Source organism: Typha angustifolia, chromosome 8, assembly GCF_048772165.1.
Source record: "Typha angustifolia cultivar Huaian chromosome 8, ASM4877216v1, whole genome shotgun sequence".
Classification (NCBI taxonomy): Eukaryota; Viridiplantae; Streptophyta; class Magnoliopsida; order Poales; family Typhaceae; genus Typha; species Typha angustifolia.
Genome location: NC_133246.1, coordinates 1,041,445 through 1,060,192, shown reverse-complemented (window position 1 = coordinate 1,060,192; position 18,748 = coordinate 1,041,445). Strand labels below are relative to the sequence as shown.

The following is an 18,748-nucleotide window of genomic DNA, read 5'->3' as shown; positions in this document are numbered from 1 at the left end:
TATTTATTGACTCAATTGTGGTGTACCTTCTGGGTTCATGATTAAATGCAGGAAAGCAGTTCATCATCCATTTCGTTGCAGCGTTTCAAGTATTGGGGGAGCTAACTACTTCCACTTTTACTTGCAGAAAAGTGGGCTTCAGACCTAACACAATGCCTTTGGTAAGTGCCTGTTCTTTGGTTCCATCATGGTGGCGAAGCTTTTCTGTATCATGCAAAAGTATGATTTAACCTCTCAATCTAAGGTTTCTCTCCTCTTTTGTTATTTCTAGAACCCAAGGTTTTTCTTGTTTGTGCCTTGCAAGTAGGGCTAAGCAAAATTCTAAGCCAAAAGCTTGTCGTTGCAGGTTATGGGCCCAGTATAGTGAGAGTTAGAAAGTGAAGTGAAAGAATACCCTCGTATCTAGTGGTGAGCAGAAAGGTCACTCGATCAGGTATGATCAATACTTTGTACCTCTTAGTCAAAGGGGAGACATACCAGGGTACTCCATTTCTGCTAGTCCCACATAAATTTCCTTTGCAACTCTTCTATGTCACAATTTTAATAAGAAAAAGATGTATCACAAGACAAAATAATTCAGGTCGTAGGATGTTGGAATATTCCATTTGAGTATTTGACAACGGAAACTTGCTGAAGGGACCAAGGAGGAATACCGAATACAGGTACTTGAGCTCACAAAATGAACTAGAGCGAGAATTAGAATTGGTAGCCTAATTAAGAAACAAATGTTCTCTTATCCTTTGCCTTTTCTTTTGCTTTAACATAGTATTTAATGCGTTGCAGGAAGCTCTTTCTGAGAAGAGAACTGGAGAAGGCTTTAAAGCACCTTGCCACCTTGGCCTTCTAATCTCTTGCCTCTCTTTTTTATCAACTACTTGGTGACTAAAGCAGACATTCAAGTGAGGGACGAAGTATAATTTTTTTTTTTTAATAATTATATTTTGGCTGGTACAATATCAGCAATAATCCACCGTTGAAACAGTACAATTTGAACTGACGAAATATTTTACTACTGATGGATGACCAGGTGGTCCCAAAATTATTATTACTATCTGGTCCTGATATTTACAGTGCAGCAGAGCATCTCTCAGAATGACCATAAAACAGGATAAGGCAAGGTACATCTTTTGTTTCGTTTTTACTCCATAAAAGTATATCTGCTATTTTTATCTTCGTGTTGTAAATATCAATCTCTTAGTGGTGGATTGTTCTTTGAAGACTATTCTACTGTTAATTTTAATGAGTTCAATAGTCTAATGGGTTCCAGAACTTATATCAACATACTATTAGTCTTAAGCACTTACTATCTCACAATATACCCCTTATGTTGTCCATCGTCTTCGTTGCTATTATTATTCTTCTTCTATGTACTGCTTTCAGGATAAATATTAATACTGCAAAGTTAATACCATTATTAAGAGAGATATTTAACTTGGTGTAGTTTATCTCGTATCTATGGAGTAAGGCAAAAGCACAAGAATAATTACCTTTCTCAAAGAGGTTGGTGCTGTTTTATCCCTTGCAATATTACTAAATGCTCTGTGGGGCCAATGAGATGCTTCTCTTTGAAGCTTCCAAGTGGTATTACGTGTTTGAACATCACTGGAAACATAGAATGCACATTAAGATCTGCTACGTTTGATGGACAATGAATCAACTTTAGAATGATCATAATAATTTGTCGCCGTGGTGGTCATAGAAAAAGGTGTTACATTATCTATGTGATATGTTAAACCTTGCAGTCTACTGGGGACCATGAGATGTGTAGATCTTCTCTCATTTTCTGTGACTTTTTCACTAGGTAAGGATTTGCATTCCTTTATTAGGGCCCTTCCCTACAAGTTAAGGAAGGGCTTTAGGGACCACTGGGTTCTTCCTCTTGAGTCTTAAAACAACTAGTCTTTTATTATCTTTTTATTTTGTTTTTGGGAAAGAACTTGTCTTTTATTATTATCTTGCACCATGAATATTATCATATTTGATTCAGGTTTTCGTTACTAACTTCAAGGCTTCAACCGTTCTCCGTAAGAGAACGATCCGACCAGGTTAATTCGCCAACTATTTTATATTCTAACATTCTCAACAATAAAAATAGAAACAAAAACAAAAATGGTTCAAATGTTGCATTGGATAGTTCAGGGGTAAGCAGTAAGAAAAAAGATAATTGACTACATTGTAAGAGATTATCTTGACATACAATGATGTAGGTGCTTCTCATCCTTGGCAAGTATATTGATGAGGGCTGAACCTATTAATTTAACCAACTGACTGCTAAGGGAATACTTGGACCTTTACATATATGCAGTTTGCACCATGCATTTAATGATAATATTAACATACTTGCAAAACACATTAAATTAGATTAATATAGTAGATGACATATATATATATATATATATATATAATCAATCTACTAAAATGCTTAAAATGTTATATTCCTCTCTTATTTTGTGGGCCGCAAATCTTAATTGTAGGAGAGTGAAAAGACAGCATATTAAGTCTTGAGTTCAATATTCACTGGAGAAAAAGAATCATTGAAAGGATAGATATACTTTAAACCTAAAACCAAATAGGGTGGTGGAAGTGATCTTAGAGTTTTTAGAGGAGAGTGGTGGGGAGGATTTTTTTTCTTTTCTTTTGAGAGAGAGAGAGAGAGAGAGAGAGAGAGAGAGGTGATAGGAGAGATGCTGTTACCGAGAACCGATCAATTTTATATAAGATATTTTATAAAAGTTGGTAGGTAAGTATGATCGATCATAATTCAAATAATTAGTGTGGAGAAAATTATTTAATGATTTGATGTAGTTCAATGGCTCTACTTAATTTGATTTAATAGCTTGAGAGTGCAGTGATTTGAAGGAAAGAAACTACGGCATAGAGTGATAGCTTGCCAATGTAATAACTTAAATCCCAGACTAAAGACGATTTTATATGTTGACTAAAGTTTGATACATTTGTATTAAAAAAGAGTTGACTTAGTATTCAATTTATATCTAGTCTTCAGATTCTTGAACGATCTCAGCACTATCCTTGCTTTATTTAGTTTAATTTAAATTTAGTTAATGGATATAACAACAAAGTTTATTTAAATATATATCTCTTAATACTAAAATGATCACGACAAAATGATAGGAACACAAATCAAATTAAGGAAGAACAATATATACGGTGATATTTTCAAAAACCGATATATAGCACTATCATATATGTCCCACAAATAATTATACTCTCGTTGATTCAGAAATTTAGAAAGCAGCCAGATTTCTAATCTCCTGACAAGCCTTATCGAGATAAATAATTCGAAGCACTGAAGTGCATTGATCCTCATCCTACCACGACGGGAACGCGGGCCCCGGGTCACAAAAGCGTGGGCCCGCTCCGACTGGGACGGGATCCCCTGCGATCCCCACCGTTGCAGCGCCTGATCCTCTGGACCCAATTCGTGCAGTCAGATCTGGAGACGATCCGATCTATCCGAGGGGCTTCCCGAACCCTCCTTCTCATACCTTCTAAGTTTGCTTCAACAGTCATTACCCACCAAACTACACCCCAAGCCCACTAAACCCACCTCTCTTTTATCTCTTCTTCGGCTTTTAATTCTCTCCACACAACAACACTAGTACTACTACTCCCACCAAACTCTCATCTCAAATCTCAAAGACCAACCTTCTCTTTCTCTTTCTCTTTCCCTTCCCTTCCCTTCTCTCTCTCTCTCTTTCTTTCTCTAGCTATATATTATAAAACATAAAAGCTTCTGCTATGGCATCAGGAGAAGCACCACCAGAGCCATTACAAAGCAAGGTACTCACACAATTCTCATCTCACCCGCATCTCTCTCCTCTCTTTTGGTTGATAGTTTTCTTGTTTTAGTTTTTATCTCACTATCCCACTCATTTCCTCTTGGGTTCTTCAGACTGTGGTGCTGAGAGTCTCCATTCACTGCGAAGGATGCAAGAAAAAGGTGAAGAAGGTCCTCAAAAGCATTCCAGGTAACCCTCCTTCTCTTCTCTTCTCTCCTCTTCTCTTCCTTCAGTCTGTTAGTCTAATTGTCGAATACCTGAAAAGGGGTGTTCGATTGCGATGTCGACGCGCGACAGAACAAGGTGACGGTGACGCTCCAAGGAAATGTCGATGCCGGTATCCTAGTCAAGAAACTACTCAAATCCAACAAGCAAGCCGAGCTGTGGCCGCTGGAGAAGAAGAATAAGCCCGCGAACCAAAATCCTGGCGCTAATAGCGGCAACAAAGAGAAGCAAAACAAAGAACCCAAAGAGCCCCCAGAAAGCTCTGAGAAGAAGCCGTCAGATGCCCCCGTCGCGGCTAAGCCCACGGATGCCAACGCCAACGCCAACGCCAAAGCCAACGCCAGCGGCGACGCCACCAAAGCCCCTGAAGCCGACGCGAAATCCGCAGAGACGTCATTGAAACCCACCGTCGAACAGAAGACAAGCACAAAGGAGAACGATTCGAAAGCGACTCAAAAGAGTGCAGAAAATTCCAACCCACCTCCTGAGATCCCAAAAGTTGATGATACCAAGAAGGCGGGAGCACCCGCACCCAAAGAGGAATCTAATGGTAGCGGAGACAGTGAGAAAGGCAAGAGTGAGCAAAAGGAGAAGACCAAAGAGAGGAAAGTAGACGTCGAACAGGCTCACGAGCCCCACAACATGTACCCATCTCCGATGCATCCATATCCGCAGCCGCCGGCATACGTGATGAGCTACAACATGGTGCAGCCCAGCACAAGCAGAGCACTCTACGCCACCGCTCCAATGCCGCCGGCGTCGCAGGGGTACATGCACTCCCCGTATCCTCCGTCTCAGGAATACATGTATACCCCATATGCTCCTCCTCCTCCGCCGGAATACTACTACTACGGGCCACCCTCGGAGCCACCGCAGCAAGATTCGTATGATATGTTCAATGATGAGAATGCCAATTCCTGTTCTATTATGTGAAGGCTTCATTGAGAAATTAGTTACAAGAGATAATATGTACGTAGATGTATGTATGAATGTTAGATGCCTAAGCTTATACTACTCGTATGAGTGAGGGATGGTGGAGAATTTGGTTTAAAAAACAGAGAACCATTTTGTGAACCCCCCCCCCCCCCCCCCCCCCCCCCCCCAAGTGATATATTAAGAGTAGTAATTGTAGACCTCTCTATTCTCTATTTTAGAGCGAAGCAAGCAATAAGATCAGGTTCGTTCTAGTTTTGCAAAGTGAAAATTGTACTTTTAATTTGCAAATATGTTCAGAAAAAGGGGTTGTTTTCACAAGAAAGAAACAAAATAGAAGGCCTTGGCATGAGAAAACAAGGAAATTGAATTAATTTAAGACTACTTGAAGAGTCTAAACCTATCTTTGATTGTTTAATGGAACTTTAGAAAGGCATTGGTCATGCCATGCTGGTTGGTTTGTCCTCAAGGCTTTTATTTTTAATACAGCAGATTTGGATCTGTTCATGTGTAGTGATCTGTGATGCTTATATTCTCTTTAATATATTATTTAAGGAGCCAAAGGAAGGACTAACACTAGTGCTGCCTTTAAATAATTTATTTATTTTTAGTTGGCCCCCCATGAGGTTAAAGTGCTTTAAAACCTAACAAGGAACTGTAACTGAGCAAAAGTTACAATTTTACAGACCAACTTTTCCAGATTGACAAACATACCCTTACAAAGATGGAAGGACTTTGAGGCACTACTACTATAAAGTATAAAGACAGAATGAGGGCATATTTGTCATTTTACATTCAAGATCAGCCTTGCTCTATCCATGAGTTCCAAATTTGAATTTATTAAGCTGACACTCTCTGTTGGCTCAGTTTGACCACTCTGGAGAAGTGTGATACTAGGAGCAAAGCCTGGCACTCCTCAGTCCTCACTGCAACTGCTGAATCCCCCAATTGACTGCAATATAAGGGGGGGGGTAATAGGCAAAAAGGGGTAGGGTTGGTTAAATAAATAGTCAAGTTAGGCATAAAGAGAGTAGGTGTAATGAAGTGGGCCCCATGAGGCTAATCATAAAATTATGTGCTCTATGTGGGCCTGGCAGTTTACAGCTAAACTTGTACAAGAATAAGCTCTCTTCTCATGTGAGGCCAAGCTAATTGAAGCAAACTCTTTATTGAATGCAAAAGGTAAGCTGGCCGGGCAGAGAAGATGATGACTACTGTTCCATTGTTTTCACTTCAGGATTCAATAATTGAGGCAACTTGGTGGTTGTTAAGTAGAGGGTCAAAGGAATAGATGAGAGAGCTTATATTAATATACTTGTATCTGTCATTATAAATTCTATGGATTATGGTCCATAAAAACAAATTTATAAACAAAAAAAACCCTTTGTTCGCTTTCTTATTATGATTGATATCACGATGAAAACAATAACCAACATCTGATTTAATGACAAAACAAGGAGTTGGATGAGAAATAAACAAACGAGAGATGATGCACCGCGAGTCTGGACGTTTGTCAAACAAGGGCTGGAATTAGTGATGGCTAATGGGAGAAAGCACAAGGCTGACATGGAGGTGAGTAGACCATGAAAGGGAAATGGCATCTTTAGAAAGGAAAGGAAAAGTCAATTTGAAAAGAGATTTCCCTGGGCCATCAAAGAGTGATGAGTTAGATATTGGTTACAAATCTTAATTAAGAAGCAATTGGTGGGCTGCATAAGCTTTTCAACGTGAACTACCGAGTTGCTACAAGAGGAGCTCTTCTGAAGTCCTTCGGAATTATCCATCCTACGCTCAACCAATCGCTCAAGAGACTACTGATATGAGAATACTATCAAACACTTTGCGTGCACGTTTCCATCGAACGTTACCATCATCTACTACAAAACAACTTGCTTCGGTTTGTAGCTACACATATAAATAGCACTTCCGACATCGTGATATCTTTACTTTTAACCCAATAATTGCGTAGAATCTAATGGGAACCAAGTGAAGCGAAAGACGAATTATCTGAAATTATTGAAGCAAAACAAATAGTGATGGTCAGTGGTTTGGGCCTTTGGAGGCTATAATCAGCAGAAATAATTGTGAGGCTAATATCCTAGCCTCCAATCTATAGATGAAACAGACAATTAGAATGATGTACTCAGTCTTTTGAACCCATAAGCCTTATTATGTAAATATAACTGATAAACTCCGAAGGCGACCAACAGAAGAAAGCAAGATCCTTCAGTTAGAGCTACATGCATGTAAACAGATTTCTAAGTTCTAAAAAGCAGTATCAATTGTCGATATCTCTAGACTGCTCAGCGGGACCAAAATTACAGTTCAACCTCCCTGATTAAACCACACAAGAAACACATAAGCAAATTCATAACTCCTCGAACCAAGATTCTTTTAGACGCCAATCGATCAAGCAGTTGCAGATGCAGCAGCAGCAAGACGCTTCCTGGCCTCTTCAATAATGCTGAGTTTGATACCCTTGCCTTTGGGTAGTGATACCCACGGCTTGGTTCCCTTGCCAATTGTGAACACATTGCCGAGGCGAGTAGCAAACTCGTGACCGGTGGCATCTTGGACATGGATGGTTTCAAAGCTTCCCTTGTGCTTCTCCCTGTTCTTGATCACACCAACACGACCTGTGTTCCTTCCACCAGTCACCATGACAATATTCCCAACATCAAACTTGATGAAGTCCACAATCTTGTTGGTCTCCAGGTCAATCTTAATGGTGTCATTGGCTTTGATAAGAGGGTCCGGGTAGCGGATTGTGCGACCATCATAGGTATTAAGATAAGGAATGCCTTTCTGCCCAAACTGTACTGAACGGACTTTGCATAGCTTGAACTGCATGAAATTTTAGATAATAGATATTTAAAGAAAGAAGAGCTCTCAGGAAATAAAATATCTAAGAAATTAGCCTGAAGGATCTGCAAAGGTTTCAAATATGCTATCTAAATAAGCAAGAATATTCATCATAAATATGCTACCTATGTAAGCAGATTACTTGTCATATATGCTACATGTGAATATCTCTTTATCAGTCCTTTTATTTTCCTTTTTCCTGTGGGACAGGGGTTTGGGTGCTATGGAGGAAAATTTGATAAAACAAACCTACCTTGGCTTCTTCATCCCTGATTGAGTGGAGACGGAACCGACCCTTGGTGTCATAGAGAAGTCGAAAGTTCTCATTAGTCTTGGGAATTGATACAACATCTGAAGGTTAACACAGTACAACAATAGTATATTTGTAAGAACTTTAGATACAATTAGCTGCTAGATTACCACGAAATTAGGACATAAGGTGCTGATAATTACAAGTACATTGCAAAACTGTATGTCAAAATGTTACCAAAAGACATACATACCCATGAATCCAGCTGGATAGGTCTTGTCAGTCCTGACCTTTCCATCAACCATGACATGCCGTTGCATCAAGATTGCAATAACTTCACGGTAAGTGAGAGCATACTTCAACTTGTTCCTCAGAATAAGGATCAAAGGCAGGCACTCCCTAGCTTTATGGGGTCCTGAAGAAGGCTTAGGAGCCTAATACATACACAGATGATCAAGTAAGAGGAAATGTAGAAGAATAATCGTAAATTACATAATTACATAAAACCAAGCATTTCTGGACTTACAAATGCACCGCCAAGCTTATCAAGCATCCAGTGTTTTGGGGCATTAAGCCTCTTTAGATGCTTCTTTAATCCCCTAGCCTGAAGAAAAAAAACATTTGAAAGTTGAGTGAGCAATCACTTATACTCTGATATTCACCTTCTCAACTAGATAAGGAATAAGGAAATTAGAGTGAAGGCCAGCGTTAAGGGGGCTTTCCATAGAATACTTCAAGAAAAAAGGAAAGAAATAGTCAGAGAAGGACTGTATCATTTGCTCTCCTAATGACAAGGGCCTGCTGAATCCTTGTGGTTATATACACAATCAATCCCATCTACATACATGACACGATAATGCAATATAATCTTCCACACCAAACAAAATAGCAACACATTCTCGATACAGAAGTCAAACAATTCAATGTTAACTCTAAGAAAATAAAAAAATCGAGAACCTGCATCAATGAAATCTCTTTCCACCGATTGTTTGCAATTCCCACATCAGGATGATCCAAAACTAACACAATAAGTAGGAAAGCCAATGATGCGAGTAAGGATGCAGAAATCATGATCATCCCACAAAGCCTTGTTCACATCGAATTTGCAATTTTGCACCAGACCAGTCTACAGCCTCAGGGCAAATTTATCCCCTCTAATGACATCCAACATCTAAGTCAAGCACCATGAATTCCAACCCACCACAAATTATGTCCCAATAACTCAACAAATATAGAATTTGTATTCCATGATTTACGTAGAGCTTTCCAACATCTTGAACTTAGGCTCGCTCTCGTATGCACAATTATACATATCGGTCTCCCAAAATCCCAACTTGTCCCCCTAAATCAAGTGAAACCTTGAAGCCAGCTCCAAAAGTTAACAAACAAAAAACACTTCAACGCATCTAAATCAATTAAGCTGCTTGAAAGTACCCGCGTCAAGACTAAGCTTTCTACAGAAAAATCGTATGCACGCACCCAAACATAAACTAGAAGTAGATTTCTACATCACTAACATAGAGATTAATTAACTAAACCAACAAATAAGTAGTATATAAATATCCTAAAACAGTCCAGAGCTCGCAAAAATTAAACTCGTAAATTGAAACCAAGAGATCGAGAACAACTGCGAAACTAATTTACGAAAGCGCATCAAAGAACATTATCTGTAACGCAGAAGGGATTTAGATCAAACCATTCTGCTCTAAATCTCGGACTTCTTCGCCACAGCAGGAGAGTTCGGGATCAAGGCTTAAGCGAAAACCCTAAAAAAGAAGAGCGACGGCGGAGATATCTAGGGTTTTATGCCCTCACTCGCCGCTGACGAGATTAACTCGGTGACCCACAGCTGTTGGAGTAGAGATTAACGGTTCAGATTAACATCCACCACTTCCTGGGCTTCGTTTCACTTTCAACCACTGGTATAGTTAATGGGCCGAGCCTTAACAGTTAGATTGCGGTAGTATGAGGCCCAAATCATTTGGATTGGGCCAACCCATTATAATTATGTCAATAGAAGAGTCGCTTTCTCAATAATCCTGATTACCTAGGCAGCAATGGAGGAAGGAAAAAAAAATTTTTACTAGTAATTATAGCCTTTTTCAACTCAATTCATATTGTTGGACACAACAAAAGAAATATATAGGTCCATGAAATCTTATCAATATTATCGACAGCGCTTGCGGCCTTGTAAAAATATAAGCGTGCGAATCTATAATGAATCTTAGCGCCATCGTCGATTGTACTACATACATATAGAAATATTAATACGACTGTATAGATATTTATAATATTACTCTTAACTTTTTTTCTTTATATATGTTTTGTTCACCGTCTTAGGGCGGATACAGATTGCTGATTGGCTGACTAAGCTAGACCTGGCCTAAAGTTTCATGAATACAACTTGGGATACTTTGCAAAAATTAAAGTAATTTTTTTAAAAAGAAAAGTGTAGTAATTTAGTAAATAGCTCGAAAATTAGAGTGAATTAGTAATAATTTTGCCAATAATCACGTATCAGAAAAAGAGAAGTTTGATACAATCATACAAGTACCACTGTTTATATGGTATCTGATAGATACTTGGATAATGCATTTGAACTTTCACCTATCTCCATGCCAAGAACTTTATTCTCCCGGGAGGCGGCTCTACCTATTAGTTCTATTATCTTTCCCAAGTATAATAGAGGCATAATTTTAACTAATTAAAAGATGCAACATAAATAAGTAAACAACCATTTGGTCAATTGGTTGTTCCTTTCTCCATATGTAGAACCTCTTAGAAAGGAAATTGAAATGGACAAAGAACAGGCATCTTCTCTCGGAACAAGTAATTTGAATGGTTTAATCTACAAGTGACTACTCCTTTCAAGCGAAAACAAAATTCAACCGTACGGTTATCAAATTTTAAGCTTCTTTAAAACGCATTCACATTGCAGGATGACACAAGATGCGATCAGAATGGGTGTGTTAGCCAATCTTTGGAGAGGTTGATTCAAAATGAATCAAACTGCATTTAAAAATAAATGAAACATGTCCAAAAGTAGGAACATAGCATGGATAACAAGTCCTAAACTCCAAACTACAAATGAGAACCAGAAAAGCAGCTTAAAGCTGAAACTTTCAACTTGCAACAATCACTAATAAGTTCAAAAACCAGAACAGATCCATGGCTGGAGGATGATATCTAGGAAGTGTAATCCAACTCATTCCAGCAGTGACATCTTACTGCTGTCGGGCTTCAACTTTCTTCTTCTGCCACAGCCTGTCAATAGCACTGTCAGCATCACCCTGCAAGACATCCAAAAGTGAGATTTAGCACAAAGATATGCTAAATTGAATGATACAATCTAGTAAGGTCCAGTGCTGAAACTAACTGAGAGAAATTATAGAGGTGAAAACTTAGCATTTGAGGGTGGTTTAGGAGCTTGTTCAATGAAAAAGAGGAAACATGAATACAATATTACTCAACGCGATGTGGGTGTGTGTGTGTGTGTGTGCATGTATATGTATATAGAACATAACAAAACTGGTGCAAAGAATATGACAGGAGAGAGGAAAAAGAACATGAAGATCACAGAAATCAGCCTCTATAAAACTTGAAATTCCCTCTCATCTTGCACGTAATGCAAATATGTTCTAATTTTTCAGACGAAATAGAGAAAACTGGTGAATGAGTACCACATAGATCATGAGAGTCAAAAATTGTGAAATATATGGTAGTATAAAGAGATATTAAAGCAAGTAGGTCAGTCCAGCAATCTGCTACTACCTAAAATATCTTCTGAATAATGCAGTGCTGAAGGTTGGGAGCTATCATATCAAATGCAAGACACCCTGACTTAGAAGGTTCACCTAAGCTACAACAAAGTTTCTCATATAGCCATCAACTCCAATCTGATGAGGTAGAATTAACTTGCACAATATTTGATCAACCTTAAGTGTGAACCCAATTGACAAGTTGCTATGCATTCAAACGAGGTACAATTTCTCCTATTAGCTGATCTACTCTTATTCCTTAAATTAGCTTTCATATTAGAAAAGCCGTTCAGCACTTACACACAAGGATGCATTTTTCAAGCACCATGAATATTACAATATTATAAAAAATAAGTCTATGTTTCAACAAGCACAACTAACAAAAGATCAATGGAGCTTGTGAGGCTAAACAATGGGGAACATGTATAATTTTGCTAAGGCTCTAAGAACTACTAAAATAAAATATCGAGATACCGCAAAAGAAGAACACCAAAGACAGACCTGAGCACGAATGAAACCGCAGAGAGCAAAGGTGGTGAACTGGCCATTGTACACTCCACTCTCATCCAAATGCCCAACATTGACCTGAACCGAGGCATGGTCCTTTGCAGTAATGATCCTGTTTGTGGCCGAACTGCAGTCCAATGATTGAACAGATATTAGATAAGACATCATCTACTGCAAATAGCAAAAAAAGGATAACAATAGCATATGCACCAATACACTACATAGATCATACCACTTCCTGGGAATGTAGAGATCCATCATCTGACCCTCTTCGTTCTGCATCTTGTCAGCGAAGTGCAAACCCTAGCCAAGGATTTCAATAAAGCCTGGAGTACAGAAAGAAACTTATTTCAAGTTGAAATCAATACAAACCAATTTTCTCCAATTTAGTTCGATTCTGCTGGTTCAGAAAATGTTTTTTTAATATTCATATCAATATGCACAATTTTCTCGCGACTCCAAGAAGATCAAATTAATCAACAAAGTGCCATCTATCAGCGCAAATTTAATCGGTAGACAATAATTTGTTTCCATACCTAGATCTTCCATCAAACACCAACACCTCAGATATTAACACCGTGAGAGATGGATAATAAAAAAAAGAGCTATCCATAGAAATCTTACTCCCTAATTTACAATCCTAGGGTTAAGAACTTAAATTCTATTCTCGAATATAGCAAATATATTTATCATCCAAGTGAGTTAGCCGCAGGAATCTTAGCATCGAGTTATTAAAATCTGTGAAGAAATAGAGAGTACCTTAGGATCGCGAAGAGAGCAGAACGGCTACGGCGGAGAGAAGAGAGAGGCGCTTGAAGTCGTATTTATAGTGAACCAATCACACAAAACCCTAATATTTTAGTGGATCGTTTTATGAATGGGCTAACTATACAAAATTACATCATTATACTTAATAAATAAAACAAATAACTTTAATAGGTTGATTATCTCCAACTTAAAATATATTATTAATATATATTTTTGTATTTTAAATAAAATAAAATGTTAATATGATATACTTTTTTATTCGAAATTTTAGGTTCAATTCAAAATAATCAGAATAAAATAAAATAATCTAATCAATTTTTTGTTTCAATAGTCTAGAGGTATTACTATCGGATCCGTACGTGAGAGAATAAATTTATATATTAGCGGATCCAGGCCGTAATTGGGCCTACGAATCTAGCCCGCTAAGCTTGGGCCTGCCAGAATCAACAGCAGCAATCGTAGGAGAGATTTCGTCCGACCGTCCGACCAAAACGAGAGCCGAGAGGACGCCACGATTCAAACGCATACGGAGAAATTTATGACATTGGCGGAAACCTCGAGGAGTCGAGGGCGCCCCGCGATCCGAAGACACTCTTCTTAATCTTATGCAACTACCTCCGCATCGACTCTCTCTTATTTGATCTCTCCATCTCCTTCCGCACTTCTCTTCTCCAGATCCGCCGCCTCCATGGAAGCCGCTGCCTTCCTCCGTCCTATCCATGGTAGTATCTTTTCCTCCATTTTTAGCTGCTCAGACTCATATAATTTGATGGTTTGGGTCTATTATAGTCCTTGATTCCTGCACGACTACAACAATTGTTCTACTTGGTCCGATTCGCTTTATGGGGGTGTTTCATTAGAAATCGAGCTGTTTTTGCTCAGTTGTTTCGATTTTTAACTTAATAATACAGCGGATTAGTGGGTTGATGAATGTACTTTAGTTTGTTTGTAACACTGTTCTGGGATTTAATTTGAAATTTTTGCTTGGTTTACGATGTTTGAAATACCGCCAATTCTTGCTTCTCTGGTGCTATAGTGGGAAAGCAACATTCGGAGTCTTTCTTGGAGAAGCCTGGTTTTGCTCATCTATCCAGAAGTAAAACACACTTGTTTTCTCGAGCTCCAGCGGTGAGATTGACTAGAAAAGGATCATTTTTACGATTTCTAAACGCCTCTCGGAGTACATCTGTTCTGGCATCTAATGGTTAGTTGATTAGTCATATTTCTTTCAGTTTTTATTCCTTTTCTTCTGATTAATATCATTGCACTCTTATTAGGAATTTATGGTGTCAGTTTAATAGACTTTTATTTCATTATTTTGACTCACCTTTTCCTCTCATTCTTGTCTTTCTAAGGCTCATCTGTAGAAATTTCTTTGAGGGATACTATATACAAATCTTTTTTATACGAATTGAAGCAGTATATCAGTCTTCAGCGGCACGTTACTCACTGTTTACAACTTTTAATTATCCAAGAGCAATTTTCTTGGATCATTATAATTTGTTGAAAATGAGACAGTTGTAAAGCTGCTTTCGCATTTCTAGATACACAATCCTGCTAGTTGAAAATAATGGTGGAATGAAATTGGTTCAATATTGTCAGAATTACGAAAGTGGTAGATATGACCTTGATGCAAAAGTGAAAACTATGCTCAATTTAATATTGATACAAAAGGCAAGCCAGAAGTGCACCAAAAGTTTTTTAGACCATTTACTTTAAGTTTCTAAAGATGATGTAGGAGATTGTTTCTATGACTTGCCTGACCTGATTTATAAATTATATTATTTTTAGTACCCTTTCCTTTTGTACTAGACTAGAAAAAAGCTTTCCAGTTTCAAGGAATGGATAAAATAATGAGATCCTCTAAAAACACAAAAATTGTTGTTATATTACTTGGCATATTCTTATCCAATACATTATCTTTATCATGTATGCAGCTATTTTGTTATAAATGACCTTATTTTCTAGAAGTTCCGCTCTTGTTGTTCAAATTGCATAAGCTGGCAAGCTGGAATTTGTGGAATCTGATGTAAATTTGAGAGATTATAAAAGAAAAGAAGGAAAGATGCAATTTGTTCCATACATCAATCTTAGCTTATGTAACAAAAAATTATTTTTTTGGAGTAGTTATTTTGCCTTCTAGAAATCGCTTCTCATTATTATTAATTTATCAAGATATGCTCCAGCTGCAAGTTTTTTTTTTTTTTAACCCATTGTGTTATTCATACTGAGCTGTGAGCATTCCCATTCTATGTGCAAACTGATTGATATCTTCCTTGGATGCAGCAGTCACTTCAGATAAGATTTCAGATACACCATTGGAGTCCCAAAGTGTGCAGAAATCAACTTTTCCTAGTGGCTTTGAGGTCAACTTTTGCTTTATGATTTGGTTTTATCATATATCTTCGGTTTATGGTCATGATACATTTTGGTTATGCGATCAGATATGGAGTGACAAATAATATTTTGATGTTTTTGTTCATTTAGAGAAAAATAAAGATGAGACTAAAAGGTATATAATACATTTCCCATGTGACATGACTGCAAGAAGTAAGAATTAACAAGGCATCTCACCCAAGGGTAATAGTATCATAGAGTTGTTTCAATTAATGAATAAGAAAGTGCTCAGGAGGCTAAACATCTTTTGACTATCTCATTTAAAAACCCGCCTTGTATGTTTCTCAACAGAAAATAGTTAATAATAAGTCAATGATGACAATGATTGAAGTAGGTGAAAATTAGTGGCCATGCAAGTTTTCACGTTTTCTGATTGAAGACTAATTGAACATCGTTTATTTTTCTATCCTTAGTGAGGGGTCCACATAATTTGTGAATGCATCATTCACATGGTAACTTGACTTAACTTTTGACGCAGTTTCTGTTTTACTTGCAGGCATTGGTATCAGAAGTCTGTGATGAAACCAGCATAGCTGAGCTAAAATTGAAGGTATTGTTACAGCTGAGTAAGCAAATAAATTTATCTAATCATAAGATATTCAACATCATTTGATGAATGCTGTTAGATTGTTATAGCAGCCTATTCCTAGGATTATTATAAAATTGAATTTATGAGAGAATGATATCTATGTTTCATGATCATTGTTGAGACCGATTTTGATAGAATTCTTTAGAGTTTAGAGTTCAAGTCAGATGAGTTGTATGTAGCTGCATAGCGGGCATGCAATCTTAGCTTTTTGGACCTTGTATTTGGTTTTTCTTTTCCCTTTTCTTTTCCTCCTGTCGGCTTCCTAGGGAGCAATGTATTTTTCAAACTTTACTTCCAGTGCTCAGAGTTTTATTTGTTCCCACTTCTATTTTTGGAGGTGCACTTCACTCAACTTTCTTGGAGCTATGCTACAGTAGGATTGCCATCTTCACCTGGATCTTGATCATTCACATTTAAGTAACCATGCAATCATGTCAATTTCTTAGATGAACTGCAGGGAAAGCTTTTAGTTACGAACTTGTTGATGTAGCAACCATTGCAAAATACTTGGTGAAACTTAATCATTTATACGGTCTCTTGTCTAACTATCGTGATCTCGGATGTGCTAGGTCTTTCTCTGTTTAGTTATTTATATGCTTTTTATGCAAAATTTACTAAACTGATACATTTCTGGATAGTTCAGATCGGCAATTTCGAATTGCATCTGAAAAGAGGTGTGGGAATTCTCAATGATTCACCTCCTCCTACACCTCCAATTGTCTCACCCACTATGGCACCTCCTATTCCAAGTGAGCCTATGAATGAGTCCTCCCCTGCTGCACAACCAGTTGTGCCACCAAAATCCCCTGCTGCAGAAACCAGTCCATTTGCAAATGTTTCTTCTGCAAAGGCATCAAAGCTTGCTGCTCTAGAGGCTTCTGGATCAAATGCATATGTGATTGTATCATCTCCTACGGTATGTATGATCCAAGTATGTTGTTTCATTAATTAGGATAGTGAAACAGTGTATATTTGAGCTCCCTCACCCTTTCCAGGTTGGTACATTTCGAAGGGGAAGAACGTTAAAAGGAAAGAAACAACCTCCAAGCTGTAAAGAGGTAATGGCAAAAACAGGGCAACCTTATGCAATAACAATTTTGCATTTGGAACTTCTTCATTCTTGAACCAAATACTAAGTTAATGGCAAAAATAGGGCGACCTTATCAAAGAAGGACAGACCATTGGGTTCCTGGATCAATTTGGCAATGAACTACCTATTAGAGTGAGTTATACTTCCATTATTCACCTATGTCTTGTCACCTTAATTATATCCTTGCATTTCTTATGGGTACCATCCTTTCCATGATCAGTCAGATGTGGCTGGAGAAATATTGAAGGTCCTCTACAAGGATGGAGGTAATTTTTTAATCTTCAAACAACACCCTCTCAGTTAACAGTAAATATCTCTCTATCTTCCCTCCACACACCAGTTCTCCTGCCCTCATGGAGATGATGAATAGGCATACTTCTTGGTGCTGGATATCCCAATCTACTCTATGTAGGCAACAACTAAGAAGTGGGTAAAGATTGAACATAGCTTTCATAGTTTGTTCTATCTCCTTGCTACTTTATGTTATAACTGCCTACAACCATTTGATTTCCATTTTTCAGATCCCACTTTTCCTACTGTATCTTATCATCACTACTAGACTACCCAATCATCGTTACCGAGCAGCTAACTCTGCTCAGTACCTTAGAGGATTGACTCTCATACTTGGTGATTTTTGTCCCATACCATGACATAAGTAAGCAGTTCTCAACTGCATGTTTTGTTGAAGGTGGCAAGATGCGCTGATGTTGAATGGAATTAGTTGACTCTTTTAGCTAGCTTTTCAAAGTAGTAGTATAATTTGATTTAAGCCAAATGATTAGCTTACAACTTTCAACGGACAATTTTTTCATTTCTGTTATTTAAAAATAGACATCTGATTACTTTTGGGGAATCTAAGTAATGTAATGAAATAACTTCTGATATCATTTAGTTCTTGAAGATTTTTTTTTTTTTCTATTTTCTTGATACTAATACATGGTTTCATGCAGAGCCAAGCGATGCAGCGATAAACCTAGTTAAGCAGCAATATTTGATATAACATGCTGCTGTTTTCTTTTACTTTGATGATTTAGAACTCTATTGTTCTCGTTCATACCAGCTCATGTTGCTAGATTCTATACTATTAGCATATCCAAGCTCATTCGTGTTCTCATTTCTTCAATGTACAGAAGCAGTTGGCTATGGAGATCCACTTGTTGCTGTTCTTCCTTCATTCCACGGGATTGAGTGAGTTCGCTAGCAAGCTTGTTGCTTTTTCTCTCAGGCGGTTTAATATCTTTGGTCTGGTCTTGTGGAGGATGCTGTGGCCTCGCCATGTTCATTTCACCATCTTCTCTACGAATCTGATGTTGATTTTAATAGTTCTAATGATACCAATACAGGACATAATTTAATTTATCAAAACTATTCATCATGATATAGATTACTTAAAAATGCCTGTAATCCAGAAATCATTTGTCCCAGAGCTATGTTGCTCAAGCAGTGAATGGAAGAAAAAAAAACAAATTAATACTTCCTTGCAGGGATTTTTTTATTGATTTCTATTTGGAATTTTATGCTACAGACCCAACACATTTTATGGGTCTTTGTTTATTAAATCATGCAAGA

At 37.7% G+C, this 18,748-nt stretch overlaps 4 protein-coding genes across 5 annotated transcripts; 2 read left to right on the top strand and 2 right to left on the bottom strand.

Annotated features, from left to right (window-relative positions):
- Positions 1-3,260: 3,260 nt before the first annotated feature.
- Positions 3,261-5,099, top strand: LOC140765466 (uncharacterized). The gene is made up of 3 exons (XM_073104575.1): positions 3,261-3,801; positions 3,914-3,989; positions 4,066-5,099. Exons 1-3 carry the CDS (start codon positions 3,760-3,762, stop codon positions 4,956-4,958), a joined length of 1,011 nt encoding a protein of 336 aa, XP_072960676.1. The 5' UTR covers positions 3,261-3,759; the 3' UTR covers positions 4,959-5,099.
- A 2,008-nt stretch (positions 5,100-7,107) lies between these two features.
- LOC140765700 (small ribosomal subunit protein eS4z-like) lies at positions 7,108-9,912 on the bottom strand. Its single transcript, XM_073104907.1, has 5 exons — positions 9,767-9,912; positions 8,597-8,674; positions 8,324-8,504; positions 8,074-8,171; positions 7,108-7,802 (listed from the first exon to the last, which is right to left on the bottom strand). Exons 1-5 carry the CDS (start codon positions 9,767-9,769, stop codon positions 7,368-7,370), a joined length of 795 nt encoding a protein of 264 aa, XP_072961008.1. The 5' UTR covers positions 9,770-9,912; the 3' UTR covers positions 7,108-7,367.
- Positions 9,913-11,039: 1,127 nt separating this feature from the next.
- On the bottom strand, positions 11,040-13,226 carry LOC140765021 (small ribosomal subunit protein eS21-like). Its single transcript, XM_073103935.1, has 4 exons — positions 13,095-13,226; positions 12,568-12,661; positions 12,330-12,462; positions 11,040-11,360 (listed from the first exon to the last, which is right to left on the bottom strand). Exons 2-4 carry the CDS (start codon positions 12,615-12,617, stop codon positions 11,295-11,297), a joined length of 249 nt encoding a protein of 82 aa, XP_072960036.1. The 5' UTR covers positions 12,618-12,661; positions 13,095-13,226; the 3' UTR covers positions 11,040-11,294.
- Positions 13,227-13,616: 390 nt separating this feature from the next.
- LOC140766119 (uncharacterized) lies at positions 13,617-18,655 on the top strand. 2 transcript variants are annotated; one of them, XM_073105557.1, is made up of 9 exons: positions 13,617-13,825; positions 14,140-14,307; positions 15,393-15,469; positions 15,997-16,050; positions 16,733-17,005; positions 17,085-17,147; positions 17,243-17,311; positions 17,400-17,445; positions 18,310-18,655. In XM_073105557.1, exons 1-9 carry the CDS (start codon positions 13,792-13,794, stop codon positions 18,369-18,371), a joined length of 846 nt encoding a protein of 281 aa, XP_072961658.1. In that variant the 5' UTR covers positions 13,617-13,791; the 3' UTR covers positions 18,372-18,655. The 2 variants fall into 2 exon arrangements, with proteins under 2 accessions (XP_072961658.1, XP_072961657.1); XM_073105556.1 differs by having other exon boundaries at positions 15,390-15,469.
- Positions 18,656-18,748: the final 93 nt, after the last annotated feature.